Genomic DNA, 19,099 nt, shown 5'->3' with positions numbered 1-19,099 from the left:
ATGCATGCATGCTAATGCAAAACTACCACTAATTACTACTGATACCTTTGAAGCCTCGTTCCAGTTGCCGTGAGTATGTGCTGTATCGTAGTCATTCGGCGGCGAACGCCAGCGATACCGAGGTGATTAGTCAATCTATTGTAGAAAACTTACACACAATGTTTCGTATCCGTCTCACCATCGTGTATGTTTCGTCATCCACAAAGGGCGTCTTGAGATGGTTTACTCCGTCAATTGATATTGGTACACACCTTGTATGAAGGAGTACACTATCCTCTCCTCTGATGGCTACGACTGTAGACTGCCGGAAGCTCTGCCAATAGCTCTATCGGTTGCTCTGTGATGGCCATTGTGCAAGTAATTCGCGCACTACTTGAGAGGACGAACTTGCAATTCTTCTGGAATACAATAATAGACGTTGTACTGTCATGGCATCACATTAGCACCGCTTGATTGAGACGCAAAAATCTGAAGGATAAGGAGTTCCCGTGACTCTTGCGTGAACAATGCGAGGCCGAACATCCTGCCGCGGGTGTCAGCTCTTGACCATTGTTTCACGCACTCATTGTTCAATTCACACCCACACTCATCTCGTCTGTGCAACTAATCGCAGCCTTTGCCACAAGTGCCCAACATGGTAAGCCACAATGCTTATCAACGGCCACCCTAGCTCACTTCACTCACATCACTTCCCTCCACTCACCACGCAAAACAGGCCCCAAAGACCCAACCGCCAGCCGCAAAGCAAGCCATCATCCTCAAATGGTTCCGCAACTCCTGCGTAGCGCACTCCATCAAAGACCTCGAAAAGGCCCTCCCCTCCGTCGCCTCAATCAACGGCATGGCCGTCAAGGACTACCTCCAAGCCCTCGCCGACGAGAACCAGATCCACGTGGAGAAGATCGGCAGCGGGAATTGGTACTGGAGCTTTCCCTCGGAGGAGAGGAAGCTAAAGGAAGCCCAGCTCGACGTTGCGCGCGACGAGTTTGAGAGGGCTGAGACTTCGGTGCAGGAATTACAGGCAAAGGTTGACGAAGCCAGTGAGGCGAGAGAGGATGACGGCGCGGACGGAATGGATAGAGGAGAGCTTATGGAGAGGAGTGAAGGGTTGAAGAGAGAGGTGGAGCAGCTGAAGAAGGAGTTGATGGGCTACAGCCAGAATGACCCGGTTGAGATGGAAAGAAAGAGAGGGCGAGTGGAGGCTTGTAAGGGGAGGGTGGAATCTACGACTGATCATATCTTGAGCATGGAAGGCTGGCTGAAGGCACAATGCGGGGGATCAGGAGAGGGGTTTGTGGGGATGCTCGAGCAGAGCTATGGAGATGAGTTTGATGATGAGAGCGGCAGCTTGAGGGAACTGTGAAAGCCAGATCGAAGAGCTTCGTGTTCGTACTTCTGGGGACGATGCACCTGAGCGGCGTAGGGGGCTGCGATGTGAATGAAGCTGTCGTGGAATTGTAGCTCACCAATATAGCTCGATGGTGTACGCATTTGGTACGACCACGCAGGGCATGAGGAGAGAACTGCCAACATGTCGTAGTCACCGGAGTCCAACACATATGGCAAAAGGGGTGATGGGTGTTGGTGACAGTCTCTTGGACTTGTCAGTGCTGCCCAGATCAGATCAGATCCATGGATCCATGGATCCGGATGGCGGTGGATGGCCTGAGTCACTCACTAGCCTCACCCACAGAACCGCCACAGCACAAACGCACGCTTCGGTTCGCGACACTCAAGCATGAATCATTCCCATACCGCACCCACAGCCACACCGCCAAACAACAAACTCTCAATTGCGCCTTACGCTGGCATATGTGACTCTTCTACATCCCTTTATAATCCATAATACTATCAGAGGACCGCATCTACATTATTTATTTTCAACTCGCTAAACTTACCCTTCTCCACCCCCCACTATATTATATTTCAGCCCCAGTGACGACATCACTCGCAATAAAATTTGTTGCAAGCATGTCTGGTGAGACGGCGGCACCACAACTACCTCCCGGCCTGACTTCTCCTCCTCGAGGAGGTCGCCGGAGAGGAGGCGGAGGACCACGAGGCGGCAGCAATTCGGCGTCGAGAGGAGCGGGAGACGGCACACAACGAAACAGCAGAGGAAGAGGCGGACAACGAGGACGAGGGCAAGGCCGAGGAGCAGGAGGACAAGAAGGGCCTCGAGGATTCGGCGGACAACTCTCTCACGAACCCACAGCAAACGGCACATCCCCAGCGGCGGCGGCGGCGGCGAACGGCACAGATGCAGTCGCCGACGCAACCAAGAAGCCCGCGAAAGCTGACATCCAGGAGGAGGGCGATGAGGAAGGCGACGGGGAGATCTGCTTCATCTGCGCGTCGCCGGTGGTGCACTGGGCCGTAGCGCCGTGCAATCATCGCACCTGTCACATCTGCGCGTTGCGGCTCCGAGCGTTATACAAGTCAAAGTCGTGCGCACACTGTCGGACGCCCGCGGACCACGTCATCTTCACGGACGACGGCACGAAGCAGTACCAGGACTTTACGGATAGCGAAATCACGCGCAAGGACGACAATCTGGGCATACGATTCGAGGCACAGGAGATTCTCGAGGACACGGTGCTGCTGTTGAGGTTCAACTGTGCGGATTCGAGCTGTGATGTGGCATGCTTGGGCTGGCCTGATTTACATCGGCATGTTAAGAATGTTCACCACAAGATCATGTGCGATCTGTGTACGCGCAATAAGAAGGTGTTTACGCACGAGCATGAGCTTTTTACACACAACGACTTGCGCAAGCATCAGCGGTTTGGCGACGACAATCCGGGCGCGGTAGATCAGAGCGGGTTTAAAGGGCATCCGGAGTGTGGGTTCTGTAAGCAGAGATTCTACGGGGACGATGAACTGTACACACACTGCAGGGACAAGCACGAGCGTTGCCATATCTGCGACCGGCGTAGTGACGGCCGTCTACAGGAGTACTATGCCAACTACGACTCGCTGGAAGTACACTTCCGGCGGGATCACTTCCTCTGCCTAGAACAAGATTGTCTGGACAAGAAGTTTGTCGTGTTCGAGTCGGAGCTGGATCTGAAGGCGCATCAACTGGAAAGTCATCCTCATGGCTTGTCCAAGGACGCTCGTCGCGATGCTAGAAGAGTTGACATGTCAGGGTTTGACTACAGACAGCCACACCAAGAGCCACGGCGAGAAGGACGAGGACGAGGAAGAGGGCGGGGCCGTGACCCGAATGTTGAGGCGATTCCACAGTCATCTGCACAACCGCTGCGACGAGACGAGCTGGCGTACCAGCGACAAATGGCAATACACAGTGCACAGTCGGTCAGTTCACGAACGTTTGGCGGGCAACTGAGCGCAGCGCCCACTGCAGCCCAAGCACCTTCTCGATCGCAAGAGCCTGTGACGGTAACGGCGACACAGCCACGTGGCGCGGCTCGAGCAGACGCCTTCCCAGCAGAAAGCTCTGCACCCACACAACAACCGGCTCGTGAGCTGACACCCCAGGAACAGGCTCGCCAGCTACGTCACAACGCAGTGACGGAGCGGGCAACGAATCTGTTGAAGGGAGAGCAAGCGAAGATGGCCGAATTCAAGACCAAAGTGTCGGCATACAAAACGGGGGCAGTCAATGCATCGGAGCTTATCGACTCGTTCTTCGTGCTCTTCGACACCAGCTCGGTTGAGCTCGGGAAATTGATCAGAGAATTGGCGGACATTTTCGAGATTGCGAGCAAGAAGGACGGGCTGATCCGGGCGTGGAACGAGTGGAAGGCGATTCACGAAGACTATCCCTCACTGCCCGGCGGATCGACGACGACGACGACGACGACGGCAGCGACATTAGGCGTCGGGCAGCAGACGGGTGGGGGCTCTCGCGTGTTGAGGCTGAAGAGCTCGACGGCGCAATCATCCCGATCGGCAGCGAATCGACAGGGTGGATGGGGCACTGCAGGGTCGGTGGCGAATAGCTTCCCGTCTCTGGCGTCGGCGAATGCATCTCTGTCCAGGGCTGGAGGGGGAGGAGGAGGAGGAGGAGGAGGAGCTCGATCTGGGACGACACCATGGACGTCGGCCAGCGCCTCTGCCACACCCTCTCCACAGGTCTCGCGAGGTCCGTCGTCGTCAACGACAACGACGAACGCAGCCAGAAAGACGCCGGCAGCAGCAGCGACGGCATCAGATGCATTCCCAGCATTACCTGCAGCAGCAAAACCAACCAGCACGCTATTCATGCCCGGCAGTAGCGGAGCCGGAGTGCGGCGCGTCAACAGCCCAGCCGTGGGAGGAGTGAATGCTTGGGGTGGTGGCGGTGGTGTAGCAGCAGGCCCGGCACGTTCAGCATCAAGCAGCGGCGGGACACAGACACCTGTGGACGGCGGCGAAGAGAGCGCGACAGGCAACAGGAAGAAGGGGGGAAACAAGAACAAGAAGCAGACGTTGTTCCATTTTGGATAATTAAGTTGAAGAATCTGAGATTGGCACATGGGGTGGTGGATTGGTGGATTGGGTGATTTAGCGTGGCGTATTTGCAGGTGGGTGGAGGGAGTGTGGTGGAGGGGCAGTAGAAGTGTGCACAGATGAGTGATGGATACTGTATTGTGTATGTATATATATATATATATGCATGTCATCATGGTCTTCTCAGCAGGTGTGGTGTGGTGTGGTAAGTATTATACTGTATCAGTGTGTGTATGTGTATGTTGCCAAGTAAGCAAGCAAGCTTGACGATGAAGACGCCGAATCGCGTAATATAGCGTGTATCGGCACTATTCTTGTTTTCTAGGCTAGCGTATATGCATGCCTAAGGCTGACATGCCTAAGGCCGAAAGCATATGAATAAGTCAAGTACCCTTTATATTCGACATAAAAAAAGGACGGGGAATCATCGGTTCATCATCGGATGCCGGGGATGGGGGATTTCACTAATCAATAGCTACATAGATAATTACTGTACTTTTTCTTCCGACCGCTCTGGTGTGGGCGGTCGTAGTAATTGATTAGTAGTAGGGAAATCGAGGAGTGATGACGAACGTCGTCTGGGTTAGGGTTATCTGTCTGTGCTTTGGTATGGTGTTGCTCTTGTATTTTTTTGTTGGAGAATGCTGGGTTTTGGGGGTATGCTATAGTATGCTGTGCTCCAAGGGAGAAATGTGGTATGCTTTGGTGGGCCCATGCTAGGTAGGTATTGATGAGTAGACTTTCTGATGAGCGGCATGGTTGGATGGATGGATGGGATGGAATGCAGGCACGCAGGCACACACACACTAGGCACACACACTACTGCATGCACCCAAGCACCCAAGCACCCAAGCACCGGCACAACGGTCGGCCGCCACTCCCCCGGGGCGTCATTTTGGGGGGGGAGACGGGGACATTTGCATGCATCAAGCCACCGCGGGACGTCGCTATCTGATCCCACTGGACGGCAGCTATTGCACTGCATTGGCGGGGGACCTGTCAGATGGGGTGGTGTGGGTGGTGCTAACTGTATTTGTTGTAGCTTGGCTGGCTGTGTGGCAGCGTGGCTGGATAAGACAGGGAGACAGGCAGAGACTGGAGGCAGACAAGCAATGGTGATGGTGATGGTGGTAAGGGACGGGTGCATGGCATCATGTATTGGATGGACTAGGAGCTATGTAGCAAGATGTGTATATATATATATATATATGTGCAGTATATATGACAACTGATTAGCACTAAGTCGTATGTGGATGTATTCGTTATATAGGAGGATTTGAGTGATGACAATAATTAACGATAGAGGAGCAATCGACAATCGATAATCGAGCCGGCCATCCATCTGCAGCTAAAGAGGAACGTTGACGCTGGGCTGGGGCGGGGGCTGGGGCTACTGTCGGCGGCTTTTGGGGGGGCTTTCTTGGGGGCTCTTGGGAGCTTTCGGGGGGCACTTTGGGCTGCTGTTGGCGGTGCTGGCGGTGCTGGCCGTGCTTCCCAGGCGAAGGTTGTCAGGTAACAAAAGGGTAAAGTGGCAGTAATTAGCTGCACGGGGGTGGAGTTTGCGCGCCAAGTGGAGCATCCCGCTGCTGCTGCTGCTGCTGCTGCTGCTGCTGCTCGCACCCGTCTCACGTCTTATTAGTTAATTACTGTAATTGTCTACTGTGCTAGGGAATCCTCCACTACTCTCTCTCGCCAACCAACCAACCAACCAACCAACCAATCTGCTTCATCCCAAGTCAAGTCCGACGTCAACTCCTTCAACACTTTCGTCCGCCCTCTCTCTTCACTTTCTCGACAATTATCGTTTGTACAGAATGTGCTGAGTGCTGAGTGCTGAGTGCTGAGTGTCGACACCGTATTGCTCCGAACTCCTCCTTCTTTGCTCACTTCCTCGCCATTCCCCGCCAATCTCTTCGACCAACCTCTCCCCTCCCCTCCTCCCCCCCTCCGCCGACTGCGCCCTTCACATCGACTCGCTCAGTCCCTCTCAATTCGTGTCACCATCCGACTTCTATCGCCAGCAAGAAGACGCACCGCATCTGTGGCCGAGCACAGCTTCTGCTTCTTCTTCTTCTTCTTCTTCTTCTTCTTCTTTTCCTCCCAATTGTCGTCGATCCACGCCGTACCATCCGTCCGCACACATCTCCCATATCCTCAACTGCTGCTTGTGTCGACCAAGCTACACGGTCTTGGAGACTCTGGGTCTTGAAAGAGCGTGTAACCTAGACAGGGACGCGGCACTGCGCGGTACCGGGCAGTCTTGTACCTCCAGAACACCGTCTTTTTACTTTTCAGAGACGTTTGGCTTCGACGTGCATTCTGGAAGGAAGAGAGGACATCATTGGACAGGTCTCGACCTTCTCTCCAGCTGTCTGTAATTACAATTACACGACACGACACGGCACGGCACAACACTCCATTCCACTACACTACATACTACTCCCGTGGCGAGCATGATACGGTGACTGCTTTTGACAACTTCCACCATCCACTACCCGGATCCTGACGGGCCCTTCAACCAAGGGACACTCGACTCTGGGAACCAGCAGCTTGGAAGAACGCGTAACTAGAGCAACACTCGCTCGCACGCGTCTTTGGATATTTGTTTTTCTCATCCAGATATATCCCTCATCCGCCAGACCTTCTCGACTCCTCCTCTCTTGTCACACTCACCTACATTCGCTTGCATTCTCGACCGTCAGGCAGTGCTTCCATCTGTCAAACCACGTCTTTGGGATCCCGAGCTCGTCTCTCGTTACACCCACCACGCCCTTCACATAAGGTTCGTGTGTGCCGCCTCGTCTGAGCGTGTCCCTATTCTGACAACTGGTCGTTCCCACTCGACTCGACTGCAGCTACGCAGCCACCGGGCATCATGGCTGCCAATATGATGCATCCATCATACCATCAGTCTCCTCAGCATCCACCCCCTCAGCATCAACTGCCTCAGCATCAACTGCCTCAGCATCAACCTCCTCGGCATCATCAACCTCAGCATCAACCGCCTCAGCACCAGCCGCCTCCGCATCAGCCGCCTCAGCACCACACTCCTCAGCCGCATCACACGTCTCAGCAGCAGCAGCAGCAGCAGCAACAGCAGCAGCATCAACCCCCTCCGCATCAACCTCCTCTGCAACAGTCCCAACAGCCTCAGAGGCCCCAGCAGTCACACCATGCCCTTGTCCCGCACATGCCCTCTCTGCCTCCCGTCACCTCACAAACCTCCTATATGCCCGCTACCATGCACGCTCATGCCCAGTATCCTCCTGGCCCTCCGCAACAGATGCAGCATCCACATGCCGCCATGTACATACAGCCTCCGCCCCCACCACAAAACAGCATGGCTATTCACCCTGCCAGACCCCACAATCTGGATGGCCTTGGCATGACCAGCGAGCGTGACGGCTTGTTTTATACGTACGTCTTCTGTATTCTCATTACCAGAACCAATCTGATTTCATCTTACAAACAGCCTCATCGTCGCACAAGGTCCTTTGCGAGCCCGTATGTGTGGTTTTGGCGACAAGGTGAGTTCACACGCAAGAGAGGACGATGGATGCCAAAGAGTCTTCTTCCTCACACATACACTCAACGAGCTGCTAAACCGCAACCCTAGGATCGAAGACCCATCACCCCACCACCATGCATACGCCTCTGTATCGTCGATCCCAAGACGGGCAAAGAGATTCCAGACTACAAGTACGTTTGCACATGTTCTACCAGACCTGCGCGGTCGACTAATGCACCATCTACAGCGAAATCGAGAGCCAATACATGGTCCTCAGCGTGGACTTGTGGGACAAGGAAGGTCAACAGGAGGTGAACCTGGTGCGATCGCATGGCGGCGCTCCCTCCGTCTCCATCTCCAATGCCACTCCCGTTTCCTATCCGCCTCCGCCCGAGGTCATCTACTCGCGTCAGACTGTTACAAATGCCCAGCAGCAGCAGATTATGGCCCATGCCGCCCAGGCCGCTCAAGCCGCACACGCCGCTCAGGCCGCCCATGCCGCTCATGCCGCCCAGGCCGCCCAATACGGCGGTCAGATGCCACACTATCCACAGCAACAATGGAGTCCTCCCGTCGGCTATTCACAGCCTCCACAAGCCGTACACTACAGCCAGCCCGTCCAAGCTGCTCAGGGCGCCGCCGCCGTCAATCACCACCATGGTACTGCTGGCATGTACACGCGCAACCTCATTGGAAGCCTGTCGGTGAATGCCTTTAAGCTGAAGGACCCCCAGGGCAAATGTGGGCTCTGGTTCATCCTCCAAGATCTCTCGGTCCGCACCGAAGGAGTATTCCGGTATGTTGCGCGGAGAACTACTGACTCTATCTGCTTACCCAACTAACACACACACACACTCTCTCTCTCCCCTGTCCTGCCATGAACCCTGCTCGCACACCCAACTAACACACACACCCGCGACAGACTGAAGATGAACTTTGTCGACGTTGGCGATGGCAAAGGTAGCCTCAACAAAGGCCGTGCCCCCGTGCTGGCATACAACTTTACAGACCCCTTCCAAGTCTACTCGGCAAAGAAGTTTCCGGGCGTGGTCGAGAGCACCGAGCTGAGTCGCTGCTTCGCCGCCCAGGGAATCAAAATACCAATTCGTAAGGACGGGCCCAAGAGCGTGCCCAACCGCGAGGAATACGATGCCGACGAAATCTGACTGTGTTATTAGATGTGCCTTCTAGTTTGAGTTGATTAGAATCGCAGATGCGAATGTACGTACGGCCGGACGGACGGACGGATGGACGGATGGACGGCGGGCGATGGGATGAGGGGTGAGGGGTGAAGGGGATGAGTGGGTTGGGGAGGAGTGGATCAGGGAGGAGTGGACGGCGGGTGATGGGATGGTGGACGGATGGGATGGTGGATGATTGCATGGCGGACGAACGGACGGTGCACGAACGGACGACGGACGTACGAACGGCGGGTGGTTGGACGGCAAATGGATGATGGATGGCGAGTGAAGGGACGTAGACACACGCGCAGCACCGAGATGCAACGTTTGGCACCGGAGCCTCCGTCCTGCTCTGCTCCATCCTGCTCTGGCTGCTCTGCTCTGTCCTGCTCTGCGCTACTATGCTCTGCTGCTCTGCTCTACATACGGAGACCGAAGTAGAGGTTGGAAACTATCATCTTCTTCTTCATCTTTATATTCTTATTGAAATCAGCTGTCCACCTCTTCAGTTCTAAAAGACAGCAGCAGTAGCAGTAGCAGTAGCAGTCGCAGTAGTGGTAGCAACAGACGCGCAAAAAATACTTTGTTCTTTCTTCATTCTTCTCTGTTTCTTTTCTTTTTTGTGACACCAGACCTGACATGGAAACCAAGTGCTGATGACGAACGCATACATGCATGTATCCTATCCTATCCTATCCTATCCTATCCTATCCTATCCTATCCTATCCTATCCTATCCTATCCTATCCTATCCTATCCTATCCTATCCTATCCTATCCTATCCTATCCTATCCCATCAACAATCTACGCAAACGTGACAGTCCGCCTCGTCAGCCCCTCCACAATATCATCCAGCACATCTGCCTTTCTCTTCCCATTCCCCTTCCCATTCCAATTCCCACCACCACCACCACCACCACCACTACCCCCTTCACCCTCTTCCCCCCACTCCTCCTCCTCATCCGCCTCCGCATCCGCACTCGACCGCGGCATCCACGCCCGAATACTCCCATCCGCATGCGCAGAGTAGAACCCAACGTCATGATACTTCCACGCCAGCGCCGTCGTGCGCGATCTGCGGGCTTGTTCCACACCAATTCCACCAATACCACCAAGACCACCTTTCTTCCTCATACCCATCAAGCCTCCCCTCCCCATCCCCATCTCCCTACCCGACGACAACATCGACGAAGACGACGACACCCGAAGCCTCTTGACCAACTCACCCTCAAACAAATCAAACACCAGAATCTCGTTGGGATTAGGATAGAAAAGCAACTCCTTGCCGGCGGGGGTAAGCGAGGGCGGGGAGAGCAAGGGGAGGAGCGTGGCAGAGCTTCTGCCGCCGCCAGCATTGCTATTATTCCGCACAAGCGGTCCGAAATTGACGAGCGTGTTTGCGCCGCGCCGCACGTCCCAGACGCGGATGCGATCGTCGTGGCCTACGCTGATGAGATGCTGTCCGTCGTCGGTCCAGCAGATGCCGTTTGCGGGGCCGAGGTGGGCGCGGGCGTGGATTGGATTGCGGGTGCGGGTGCGATTGGGGCTGGAACCGCCGCCGACAACGCCCTGAGAATCATGCATGTCGAGCACGGCGAGGGCGGCGGCAGAGCGGCGAATATCCCAGAAGCGGATTGTGCCGTCTGCGCCGGCGCTAGCGAGCGTGTGTTCAGCCACGGGACACCAGGCGAGGGAGAGGACTGCGGCGCCGGCGGAGTGGCCGGCCGCGAGGGCGTGCGAGCAGGCTGCGGAGCGGAGATCGACGAGGCGGATGGCGGGGTGCTGGGTTGCGCAGGCGACGGTGAGGTGTGTTCCGATGGGCGACATCGCGTGCGAGTAGACGGCTGCTTCGAGGTTGAAGGAGGCGGAGGGGGTGAGGGCTTCGGCGTCGTAGATCTTGAGGGTGTGGTCGTAGGAGGAGCTGAGGAAGGCGGCGGAGTCGAAGGCGTAGAAGGAGAGGTGGGTTATGCCGGGCTTGTGGGTGGGTGTGCTGCGGTGGACGTGGCCGGCGGGGTGGTGGAGGGTGGTGGTGGTGGTGCTGTTGTGTTTGGTGCTGTGGGCGTTGTTGTTGTCCTCGAGGTCCCATATTGCGATGCTGGAGTCTGCGCCGCCGGAGAGGAGGTATTTGCCTTCGAAGCGGTCTATTGCGATGGTGTTGACGCCTGCGGGGTGCGCGGGGATGGGCTCGTCGTCGTCATTGTTGTGGTCGCGCCTCTGGATGCCTTGCTCTTTGGTGATGCTACTGGTGTTCTGCCCTTTGAAGTAGACATTGGCCGGCTGGATTGCGTATAGCTGCCGTGTTGTCTCGGACCGCTGTAGCTCGAAGGGTTTGATGGCGCCGAGCGAGCGGTTGAGGAGAAGGGCGCTCATCCGGCCATGTGTGTCTGCGAGACATGGGGATCGAGGTGTCGACCGGAGTCGTGAAGGGGTTGAGGTGAGTGTTGCTGTTTTGTAGGTTTCGGGAGTGCGATGTTGGTTGACATCCCCGGAGCTAAGGCCGGATCGGGGAAGGCTGACTTTGGTGCGCTAGTGCTGTACTCCATCTCTATCTACCTAATATGGTCATCCATCTCCTCTTGAACTTTCAAAGTCATCCAAGTTCGCTGGCTGGCCCCATAACATGAAGAAACCCACCCGTAACGCGACAGTCTACGACGCCGTCGCCGGCCGCGTCGCCACAGACGGCTCAATCAGACTCCCAACAGACCCGCAAGCCTCCACCGGGATCCCCCTACGCCCAGACGAGGTCCTCTTCAAGCGCAAGGGCGCACCCCAACGCTACGAAGAAGACGACATCTACAACGCCGACAGCAAGCTCCATCCCGACGACCAAAAGCTGCCGGACTCCGACCTGCTAAAGGCACTCCACGCCTACGCCTCTGCGTTCTACGCCGGCGCGTTGAGTCCGGGAGGAGCCCGGAAGAGCTTCAAGTCCCTGGACGAGACTGCGCTGCTGGCCATGGGCATCCTGATGGAGGAGGCTGCCCGTGAGACCGTCGGCGCGTCCGGCGACTTGGTCTTTACTGAAGCGGATGATCTTGATCATGATCATGATCACGTGTGCGGCTCCACTGGCAGGGGAAGTGGTTTGGCTGGAGGCGAGAGCGTAGTCGATCGCACGTCTAGACAGAGCCGGCTGCAGGAACATGAGCGGATTCAGGCTATGCTGGATGCTACTGGCCATCCCGATGCGACGAAGAAGAAGTTGGGCAAGCGTGCTCGGCCCAGGTATGAGGTTGCTCTGACGGGAAAGGGAAGGGCAAAGGATTGAATTGGGGTATACGTGGATGGGTAATCCATCTTCATCTGCCGTGCGAGACTGTCGGACTACGGCTTTGTTTGAGCCTTCTTACTGGGTTTGCTGCTTTGGCCGCAGTCCTACTACCATTCTCGGATATGCTGGACGGATATCTGTCTTCGAGAGCATAAAGTGCATCAGCAGGGCAGACCAATTCCCAGCGGCACGAACCGTTGTTGGCCATCACGCTGGATATCTTAACACCAGTCGTCGTTTTGACACAGCGCAACGAACACCGTATACGTCGCATTACTTGTGCTTTTTGGTACGATATGCAATGCCGCAAGCTGGATAACCCGCTCGTAAGACGAAAGGTACGCCTGTCGATACAGAAGGGAGGACTACATATATTGTCCGGGCACATGCACTATGGTCCTTGGGTGCATAGTCGTATGTGCTTCCCGTTGCATACGGAGCTGCAGTAGTAGGTACATGCGACTTTCAAGGCAGGTTGAAGCAGCAGGTATAAGTATTCGGGTTGGTTTTGGTGCATCTTTTGGTCCATCATAGTATGGTTGGGGTGATATAGAGGGGGTTCTGACTTAGGCGTTGCCATGTTTCACAGAGGCAATGGGAATGCATAGAATATTTCGCGGGGGGATACTTTGGCTGGTTGTATTGCTTGGTATGTACTGTATCGTTGGTGGGTGTGGATTCAATGTGTTCATAGCTTCTTTCGCGGTAGAGCGGATCTAGCGGCTTGTATAGCAAAGCAACTTGAATCGCGCACCCTTTTTGATATAAACCACGGAGTACACTAGCACAAAATACCTAGACGCGCAGTAGTAAAAGCGATTCATGGACATATAAGGATATATTCACTGCTACATCCCGCCAGTTTTCAGTACTCCACAGCACCGTCAAAACGCCTCGCCTGGAGCCCTCATGCTCATATGAATGAGAATGCTTTTAAACGCCCAATAATCGACGCTCACCCCGTGCCCTTGATCATGAAAATCTCCTTCAGCGCCTGCGGATCCATGATTGCAGAGCGCTTCGCCATGATGTATTTCCGCCGCGCGGCGTGTCGAGCAGTGTTTGGGATAGCGTTGCTGACCGGCGCTGTTCCTTCGACCGCGGGAGCTGGCGATGCGGATGACGATGCGGTGTCCGCGGGCGTAGGGAGCGTGGATGTGGATTTTGATTTCTTGAGCCGCTTGGCTTCTTTGCGCGCTGCTTTGTCGGCTTTCGCGGCGGCTTTGAGGGCTGCCTTCTCGGCTTTGCGGGCGGCTTTGAGGGTAGATTCGGTTTCTTGTGCGGGTTTGGTGGAAGGATCGGATTTGCTGTGTTTACGGGAGCTGTCGGATTCCGAGTCGCTGGAGGAGCGGCTCTGTCTTCGCTTGTTGGATTTGCTCTTCTTCGAGCGCTCGTCGGATTGACTGTCTTTTGTTTTTTTCGACTTCTTCTTGTCCGTCTTTGCTTCGGGCTCGCTTGTGACCTGCTCAAGCTCGACGCGTAGATTCGACTTCCGCTTCTTGCGCTTCAGCTTTCGCTCCTGATCCTCATCAATGGTCTCAAGGGCCGTCTCCTCGCTGTGCTTCCTCTTCTTCGACGATTCCTTCCTTGGCTTGCTCGCATCCACGACATCTCCCACCTGCCCACCACCACTCGGTATCCTCCCATCCTTGCTCTTGACAATCTGATCGCCCACCAGGAACCCTCCACTGACAAACATCATCGTGCCCCAGCGCTGACTCACAAAGACCTTCATGTCCGCATCCCGCCGCTTGCTCTTTACCTCCTGTATCTTCTCTTCGCTCTTGCCGTTCAGTCGTGCTAGAAGGTCGTCGAAACCTGCCATACCAAAGTTTTCCGCCCGCTCGCTGCCCCGCTTCGCACCCAGTCCGAGGTTATCATCTTTGAGAAGCACCCGCACGTGCGAGAAGGAAGCTGCAGTGTGATGCGCGGCATGCTCAGACGTCTGTGAGCCTAAATGTGAACCGGGTTTCCAGCCTTGTGCCGTCAGAATGCGATGACCGAAGCGGTCGGTATTGCGAGACCAGGTGGTGTTGTTCGGGTCTTTGGAGATCTTGAACCGGCTAGATGAGGATGAGTAATGTTGCAGGGTGGAGATTTGTGTGCTACGTACTTCTTTGGACCTGCAAGACCCATGGTGAGTATCAAGGGCAGTGTTGTATACTCGTGCACGAAAATCGGTTTCCGGGAGTAGAAAAACATAATTTGGGACTTATCAGTAGTCTTGGCAGGGTTCAGCGACGGCGAAAAGTTTAGCCGAGGATGCATGTTATCACTTCCAGCTGTTTACATTTCCCCGGAATACATGTTCGATACTTTTCTTCACATAACGTCTTATGAGGATTCGTCCTGGTGGTATAAATATGATTCGAGCTCTGGGCTGGAGTGTCTCACTAATACAGTACCCTTCCGGACGTCCTCGTATGTTTGGACGTCTAGCATGCCTGACCTGACGCACTCCCTGACCGCCTGTCCTGAATTAATATACCCAAACCTCATCAAATCAACGTCGCTAGCCCTTGAGGTATCGCTCGTAGTCCGGCGCATAGGTTACCATGCACAGGAGCATTTCTACTCCGGATACACCATCCTCCTCGTAACGCCCCCATCCACGACACACTCCTGCCCCGTCACCCAACTATTGCCATCCCCCAGATACTCCACCGCTCTGAACACATCCTCGACCTTGCCCACTCTCCCGGCAAAATGCCATCGGTGATCCTCCTCCGTCAGCCCATCTTCCCAGCTCATTCCCTTCTCATCGCCCCACCGACTTTCGTTCTGCACGTTGATCCACCCGGGCAGAATCGCATTCACGCGTATGCCGTCATCCGCCAGACTACACGACAGCGCCTGCGACAGTCCGAGCAGCCCCGCCTTCGTCGCTGCGTATGCCTCGCTATTTGGCTCCGACTGGTACGCACGCGTCGACGACATGAATATCACGCTTCCGCCATGCTCGCGCGTCGATGTCTTACGTAGCTGTGGCAGCACCGCGCGTGTGAGTAGCATGCTGCCCGTTAGGTTGACAGCAATCGTTTTTGCCCATAGCTCCGGGAACTCTGGGGAGTCGATGCGGTGCTCGTGGATGACGCCGGTGGTGTTTGCGGCATTGTTGATGAGCACGTCGACGTGACCGGCGAAGAATGCAGAGGCAGAGCTCGCGGCGCGGTCGATGTCGCTTCTGTTGGAAAGGTCGCCGCGGAAGACGTGGTACTGGTCCTTAATGGTTGGTTTCGAGGAGAGCCATTTGGGGAGCTGTGCGCGCATATGTTCGATTTCGGGCTCGGCGTTGTCGAGGAGAAACACGCGGTGGCCTTTCTCTAGGAGCAGTCGAGAGAGCCCACGACCGATGCCGCGACATGCGCCCGTGATTAGGTAGTTTTTTGACATCTCGGATGCTGGGTTTGGGTTAGGCGCGAATCGTACTTGATAAACATGGATCTTGGTGAATGCAGTGAGAGGTAAGAATAGCTATGATGTCACATGTTTATGTTCATACCGCTAGCCGCATGTGGATAGCTACTATTCACCTTCCCCAGTAGGTCGAACCACATCTCAGCTAACATTCAATCTTTCTCATCCCATATGAACTCCCTCATCCGTCGCGCCCCTAACTCGGCGTTGCCCGTAATGCAGCTCACCCTCGACTTCGACGGCACACTAACAAAAAGAGACACTCTGCATCTCCTCCACCAAGCCGCCAAACACGCCCGACCCACTGAATCCCGCAAACTCACCCAGCAATGGACAAACATAGTCGAAGCATACGTCCAGGATCTCCAGAGCCACATCGACAGATATATGCCGGCAGCACCCACCCGTACCACCATCGCCGCCGAAAGGGCATTTCTCGCAAGTCTTGCATCCGTCGAAGCACGTAGCATCGCACGCGTAGCCGATACCAAGGCACTGAAAGGTACCCGAAGTCAAGACCTTCATCATGTCAGCGCGGATGTCGAGATGCGGGTTGGCTGGTCCTCACTACTAACATACGCTGCGAAGCACAGAGTTGACGTGCGTATTCTCAGTGTAAATTGGAGCGCGACATTCATCAATGTCGCAATACAGCACGCTCTCCAGAGCATAATTCCTTCAGAACTCAGGGATGCTACTGCAGCTGTGCCTGCGGGACCAATTTATGGAGATCATGATAAGTTGCTCCCTGTGATAATTGCGAACGAGCTCGAGGGTCTTCCGTTAGGCACTTCGACGGGCGTAATTAAGGGACCAAACGGTGGCCGAGGCGTGCACACATCTGCAGATAAGCTGCACTACTTTGGTGTCTCCTCGAAAGACAAGGCCCCTGTCGTGTATGTCGGGGATAGCACTACTGATCTCGAGTGTCTGCTCGCTGCGGATGTAGGCATTTGTATCCGGGACGAGGAGATTGGCAGTGGACAGAGGGCGCTGATGGAGACGTTTGTACGACTGGGTGTGGGCGTCGTGCCACATACGGAATGGAGGAAGGCAAAGAAGGGTGAGGTGTTGCTGTGGGCTGGCGACATGGCGGATGTTACTGTGGTAGTCAAGGGTCTGCATGGCGAAGATGAAGCTGGCTGAGTGAGCTATAGGAGGGACTTACGTAACATGTCCAGAGGACGCCGTAGACTGAGTTCTCACATAACACCTATCTCCCTGTCCGAGATGCTACGGAGGTCAGCAGTTCCCGGATGGTGAGAGTGTGGAAGTTTGAGCTTTTGACCCGAGAGCGAACATGAGCGGACGAGGTCAGAGTGCGAAACCCATGCATCAGTGTCCATAATATGAAATGAAGTTGAGGATTCGCCCAAATGCTAGTTACCAAAAGCTGATATCGAAACCACAGGACCTCACTCCATCTCAACGCGTCGCTATCCAGACCACCCCTAAACACAGCTAGGCTGGACGACCGCCGCGCTCGACCACGGCACATCGACCGCAAGCTCTCCATCGTACTCCACCGTCACTCCTTCGTCTCTCTTCATCCCCTCCACAACAACCGGCTTCCCATCATCCAGCGCTAGATCATAACTGACCCCGTTGAACGTCGCTCCGTCAATCACATCGCTTCCAGGAGCAAGCAACCTCTGCACAACAGCGTCGCTCGTACACCCGACCGGCAGCTTCACACTATACGTCTCACTACCCCTAGTCACAGTACTCGACGCATTGTACGGTACCATATTGACTATGACCACGCTCCTCAACACGCCCTTCGCATACACCGCATAGCCTGCATCCGTCTCGGCAGCCAATGCGATATGCTTCACTCTCACATCCCCGCCCCTCAAATCTCCCAGCGCCGCCGCCGTCGCCACATTTCCATAGTACGGCGCTTTGGTTCCCTTTGTGCCTAATGCTGTGGTGACGGGTTGCCACGACTGGTAACGGTAATTCGTGCCTTGGTGCATGTGGACGCGTTTGATGTCCTGTGATGCACAGTACAGTGCGAAGTCGAGATTCCACAAAGCGGCACCGAACGAGTTGGACAGACCGGGTGCGCCTTGGTTGTAGAGCGAGTTTGTCTCGCCAAGGATGAAGGGAAGAGAGTATTGCGCGAGCGAATTTTTGACGGCGACTTGAGCATCGACGGAGAGGCGCGTACGGGTGTGATTCATGAGTGTGCCGCGGAGGGAGATACCGGGCTGAGTTGCGCCGCCGATATAGCTTGTACATATCAGTCACATTCAATGCACATATGGAATGAAACAAAACACACTTATGCGAATCAATCAACACCACCTTCCCCTGGCTGTTCAGTCCAGCAGCCCACGTCGGCACCTGCCTCAAGCTGTTACCCACACCCCCAAAACTCGGCGCAACCCACTGCTCATTACTCAGCCCGGGACACGCCTCGGCAACAACGCCCATGATCTGGGTCGTCAGATTCTGCCACTCGGCCACATACGCCGCCTCGTCATAGCTCCGCGGCCTCAGGATGCCCTGCGATGCCGTCTTGAACAGATCCGGCTCGTTGCCCAGCTGCCAGTACAGCAGATTGCCGTGGCTGAGCGCCTTGCAGACAAGCGGTACCGACTCGAGCAAGCGCGCATGATCCGAAGTCGAGTTTTTGGCAAGGTTGAAGCCGTGGATGAACTTGACGCCGGGGAGGGTGAGATACGATTCGAAGTACGATGGCCCTATGTCGATGAGGTAAGGGTAGTCTGGGGAGCGCGAAGGGATGACTGTGCCGTTGAGGGCGATGGGTAGGGATGCATTGTAGAGGGCGTAGTCTCTGGGCAGCGCGAAGAGGGTGTCAGATGATGGTTCTGCTTGTTATGTTGTGTGATTGATGCTCGGAGGGAGAGTGTGTTCTCTGTGTCGGGTATATTCTTGGAGGGAGAAGTAGAAGCAAGGAGACGAAGGATGAAATTACAATGGAGAAGCGACGGAGGACCTTACTGTGTGTTACCGCCAACTCGGATGTAAGGTTTTGTTCCTTGGAGCTGGGCCAGGTTATCGAGTAGGTTGTTTGAGAAAGTGTTTGGGCTTGATAAGTTGCCTGCAAATTCGGGAAACGAGCTGAATTCGATACTGTAAGCCACAAAGGACTCTGGGATCGGTCCACTAGCACCGTCGGGTGTGGCGCCAGGGTCGATGACTTTGGCGTTTGACTGACGCGTATTAAGAATGACGCTGCAGCTGGCGCTGCTTGCCAGTGTGACGAGTAGGAGAGACACGAGCATGTCCACCGTTGATG

The 19,099-nt window shown here is 55.1% G+C and overlaps 9 protein-coding genes across 9 annotated transcripts; 5 read left to right on the top strand and 4 right to left on the bottom strand.

Moving 5' to 3' along the window:
• Positions 1–583: 583 nt before the first annotated feature.
• EJ05DRAFT_475488 (uncharacterized protein) lies at positions 584–1,715 on the top strand. The gene has a single exon (XM_033743811.1). The coding sequence runs from the start codon at positions 842–844 to the stop codon at positions 1,361–1,363; it is 522 nt and encodes a 173-aa protein (XP_033601716.1). The 5' UTR covers positions 584–841; the 3' UTR covers positions 1,364–1,715.
• Positions 1,644–4,626, top strand: EJ05DRAFT_475487 (uncharacterized protein). The gene has a single exon (XM_033743810.1). It carries the CDS (start codon positions 1,972–1,974, stop codon positions 4,450–4,452), a length of 2,481 nt encoding a protein of 826 aa, XP_033601715.1. The 5' UTR covers positions 1,644–1,971; the 3' UTR covers positions 4,453–4,626.
• A 2,704-nt stretch (positions 4,627–7,330) lies between these two features.
• On the top strand, positions 7,331–9,129 carry EJ05DRAFT_485302 (uncharacterized protein; the record flags this gene model as incomplete). Its single annotated transcript, XM_033745435.1, has 5 exons — positions 7,331–7,872; positions 7,928–7,982; positions 8,072–8,154; positions 8,211–8,759; positions 8,886–9,129. The coding sequence occupies 5 exons, from the start codon at positions 7,331–7,333 to the stop codon at positions 9,127–9,129; spliced, it is 1,473 nt and encodes a 490-aa protein (XP_033601714.1).
• An 818-nt stretch (positions 9,130–9,947) lies between these two features.
• Positions 9,948–11,606, bottom strand: EJ05DRAFT_537565 (WD40 repeat-like protein; the record flags this gene model as incomplete). Its single annotated transcript, XM_033749393.1, has 1 exon — positions 9,948–11,606. Exon 1 carries the CDS (start codon positions 11,511–11,513, stop codon positions 9,948–9,950), a length of 1,566 nt encoding a protein of 521 aa, XP_033601713.1. The 5' UTR covers positions 11,514–11,606.
• EJ05DRAFT_510096 (uncharacterized protein) lies at positions 11,584–12,627 on the top strand. Its single transcript, XM_033748153.1, has one exon. The coding sequence runs from the start codon at positions 11,764–11,766 to the stop codon at positions 12,412–12,414; it is 651 nt and encodes a 216-aa protein (XP_033601712.1). The 5' UTR covers positions 11,584–11,763; the 3' UTR covers positions 12,415–12,627.
• A 745-nt stretch (positions 12,628–13,372) lies between these two features.
• EJ05DRAFT_499674 (uncharacterized protein) lies at positions 13,373–14,553 on the bottom strand (the record flags this gene model as incomplete). The annotated part of the gene is made up of 2 exons (XM_033746883.1): positions 13,373–14,480; positions 14,531–14,553. 2 exons carry the CDS (start codon positions 14,551–14,553, stop codon positions 13,373–13,375), a joined length of 1,131 nt encoding a protein of 376 aa, XP_033601711.1.
• Positions 14,554–14,773: 220 nt separating this feature from the next.
• Positions 14,774–15,863, bottom strand: EJ05DRAFT_475483 (putative short-chain dehydrogenase). Its single transcript, XM_033743809.1, has one exon. The coding sequence runs from the start codon at positions 15,808–15,810 to the stop codon at positions 14,989–14,991; it is 822 nt and encodes a 273-aa protein (XP_033601710.1). The 5' UTR covers positions 15,811–15,863; the 3' UTR covers positions 14,774–14,988.
• Positions 15,864–16,004: 141 nt separating this feature from the next.
• Positions 16,005–17,204, top strand: EJ05DRAFT_475482 (uncharacterized protein; the record flags this gene model as incomplete). The annotated part of the gene is made up of 1 exon (XM_033743808.1): positions 16,005–17,204. A coding segment is annotated over one exon (976 nt), but the record flags the coding sequence as incomplete, so codon positions are not given.
• An 81-nt stretch (positions 17,205–17,285) lies between these two features.
• Positions 17,286–19,085, bottom strand: EJ05DRAFT_485297 (uncharacterized protein; the record flags this gene model as incomplete). The annotated part of the gene is made up of 3 exons (XM_033745434.1): positions 17,286–18,066; positions 18,119–18,634; positions 18,802–19,085. The coding sequence occupies 3 exons, from the start codon at positions 19,083–19,085 to the stop codon at positions 17,286–17,288; spliced, it is 1,581 nt and encodes a 526-aa protein (XP_033601708.1).
• Between the last annotated feature and the right edge of the window lie 14 nt (positions 19,086–19,099).

Source organism: Pseudovirgaria hyperparasitica, assembly GCF_010093815.1.
Source record: "Pseudovirgaria hyperparasitica strain CBS 121739 unplaced genomic scaffold EJ05scaffold_6, whole genome shotgun sequence".
Classification (NCBI taxonomy): domain Eukaryota; kingdom Fungi; phylum Ascomycota; class Dothideomycetes; order Acrospermales; family Acrospermaceae; genus Pseudovirgaria; species Pseudovirgaria hyperparasitica.
Note: the sequence above shows the minus strand (reverse complement) of the source record. Positions and strands in the feature narration are given on the sequence as shown.

Bases quoted from the DNA above. Each gene is read 5' to 3' on its own strand.
- EJ05DRAFT_510096 (XM_033748153.1), top strand. From the start codon at position 11,764: ATGAAGAAACCCACCCGTAACGCGACAGTCTACGACGCCGTCGCCGGC.
- EJ05DRAFT_475487 (XM_033743810.1), top strand. From the start codon at position 1,972: ATGTCTGGTGAGACGGCGGCACCACAACTACCTCCCGGCCTGACTTCT.
- EJ05DRAFT_475488 (XM_033743811.1), top strand. From the start codon at position 842: ATGGCCGTCAAGGACTACCTCCAAGCCCTCGCCGACGAGAACCAGATC.
- EJ05DRAFT_475483 (XM_033743809.1), bottom strand. From the start codon at position 15,810: ATGTCAAAAAACTACCTAATCACGGGCGCATGTCGCGGCATCGGTCGT.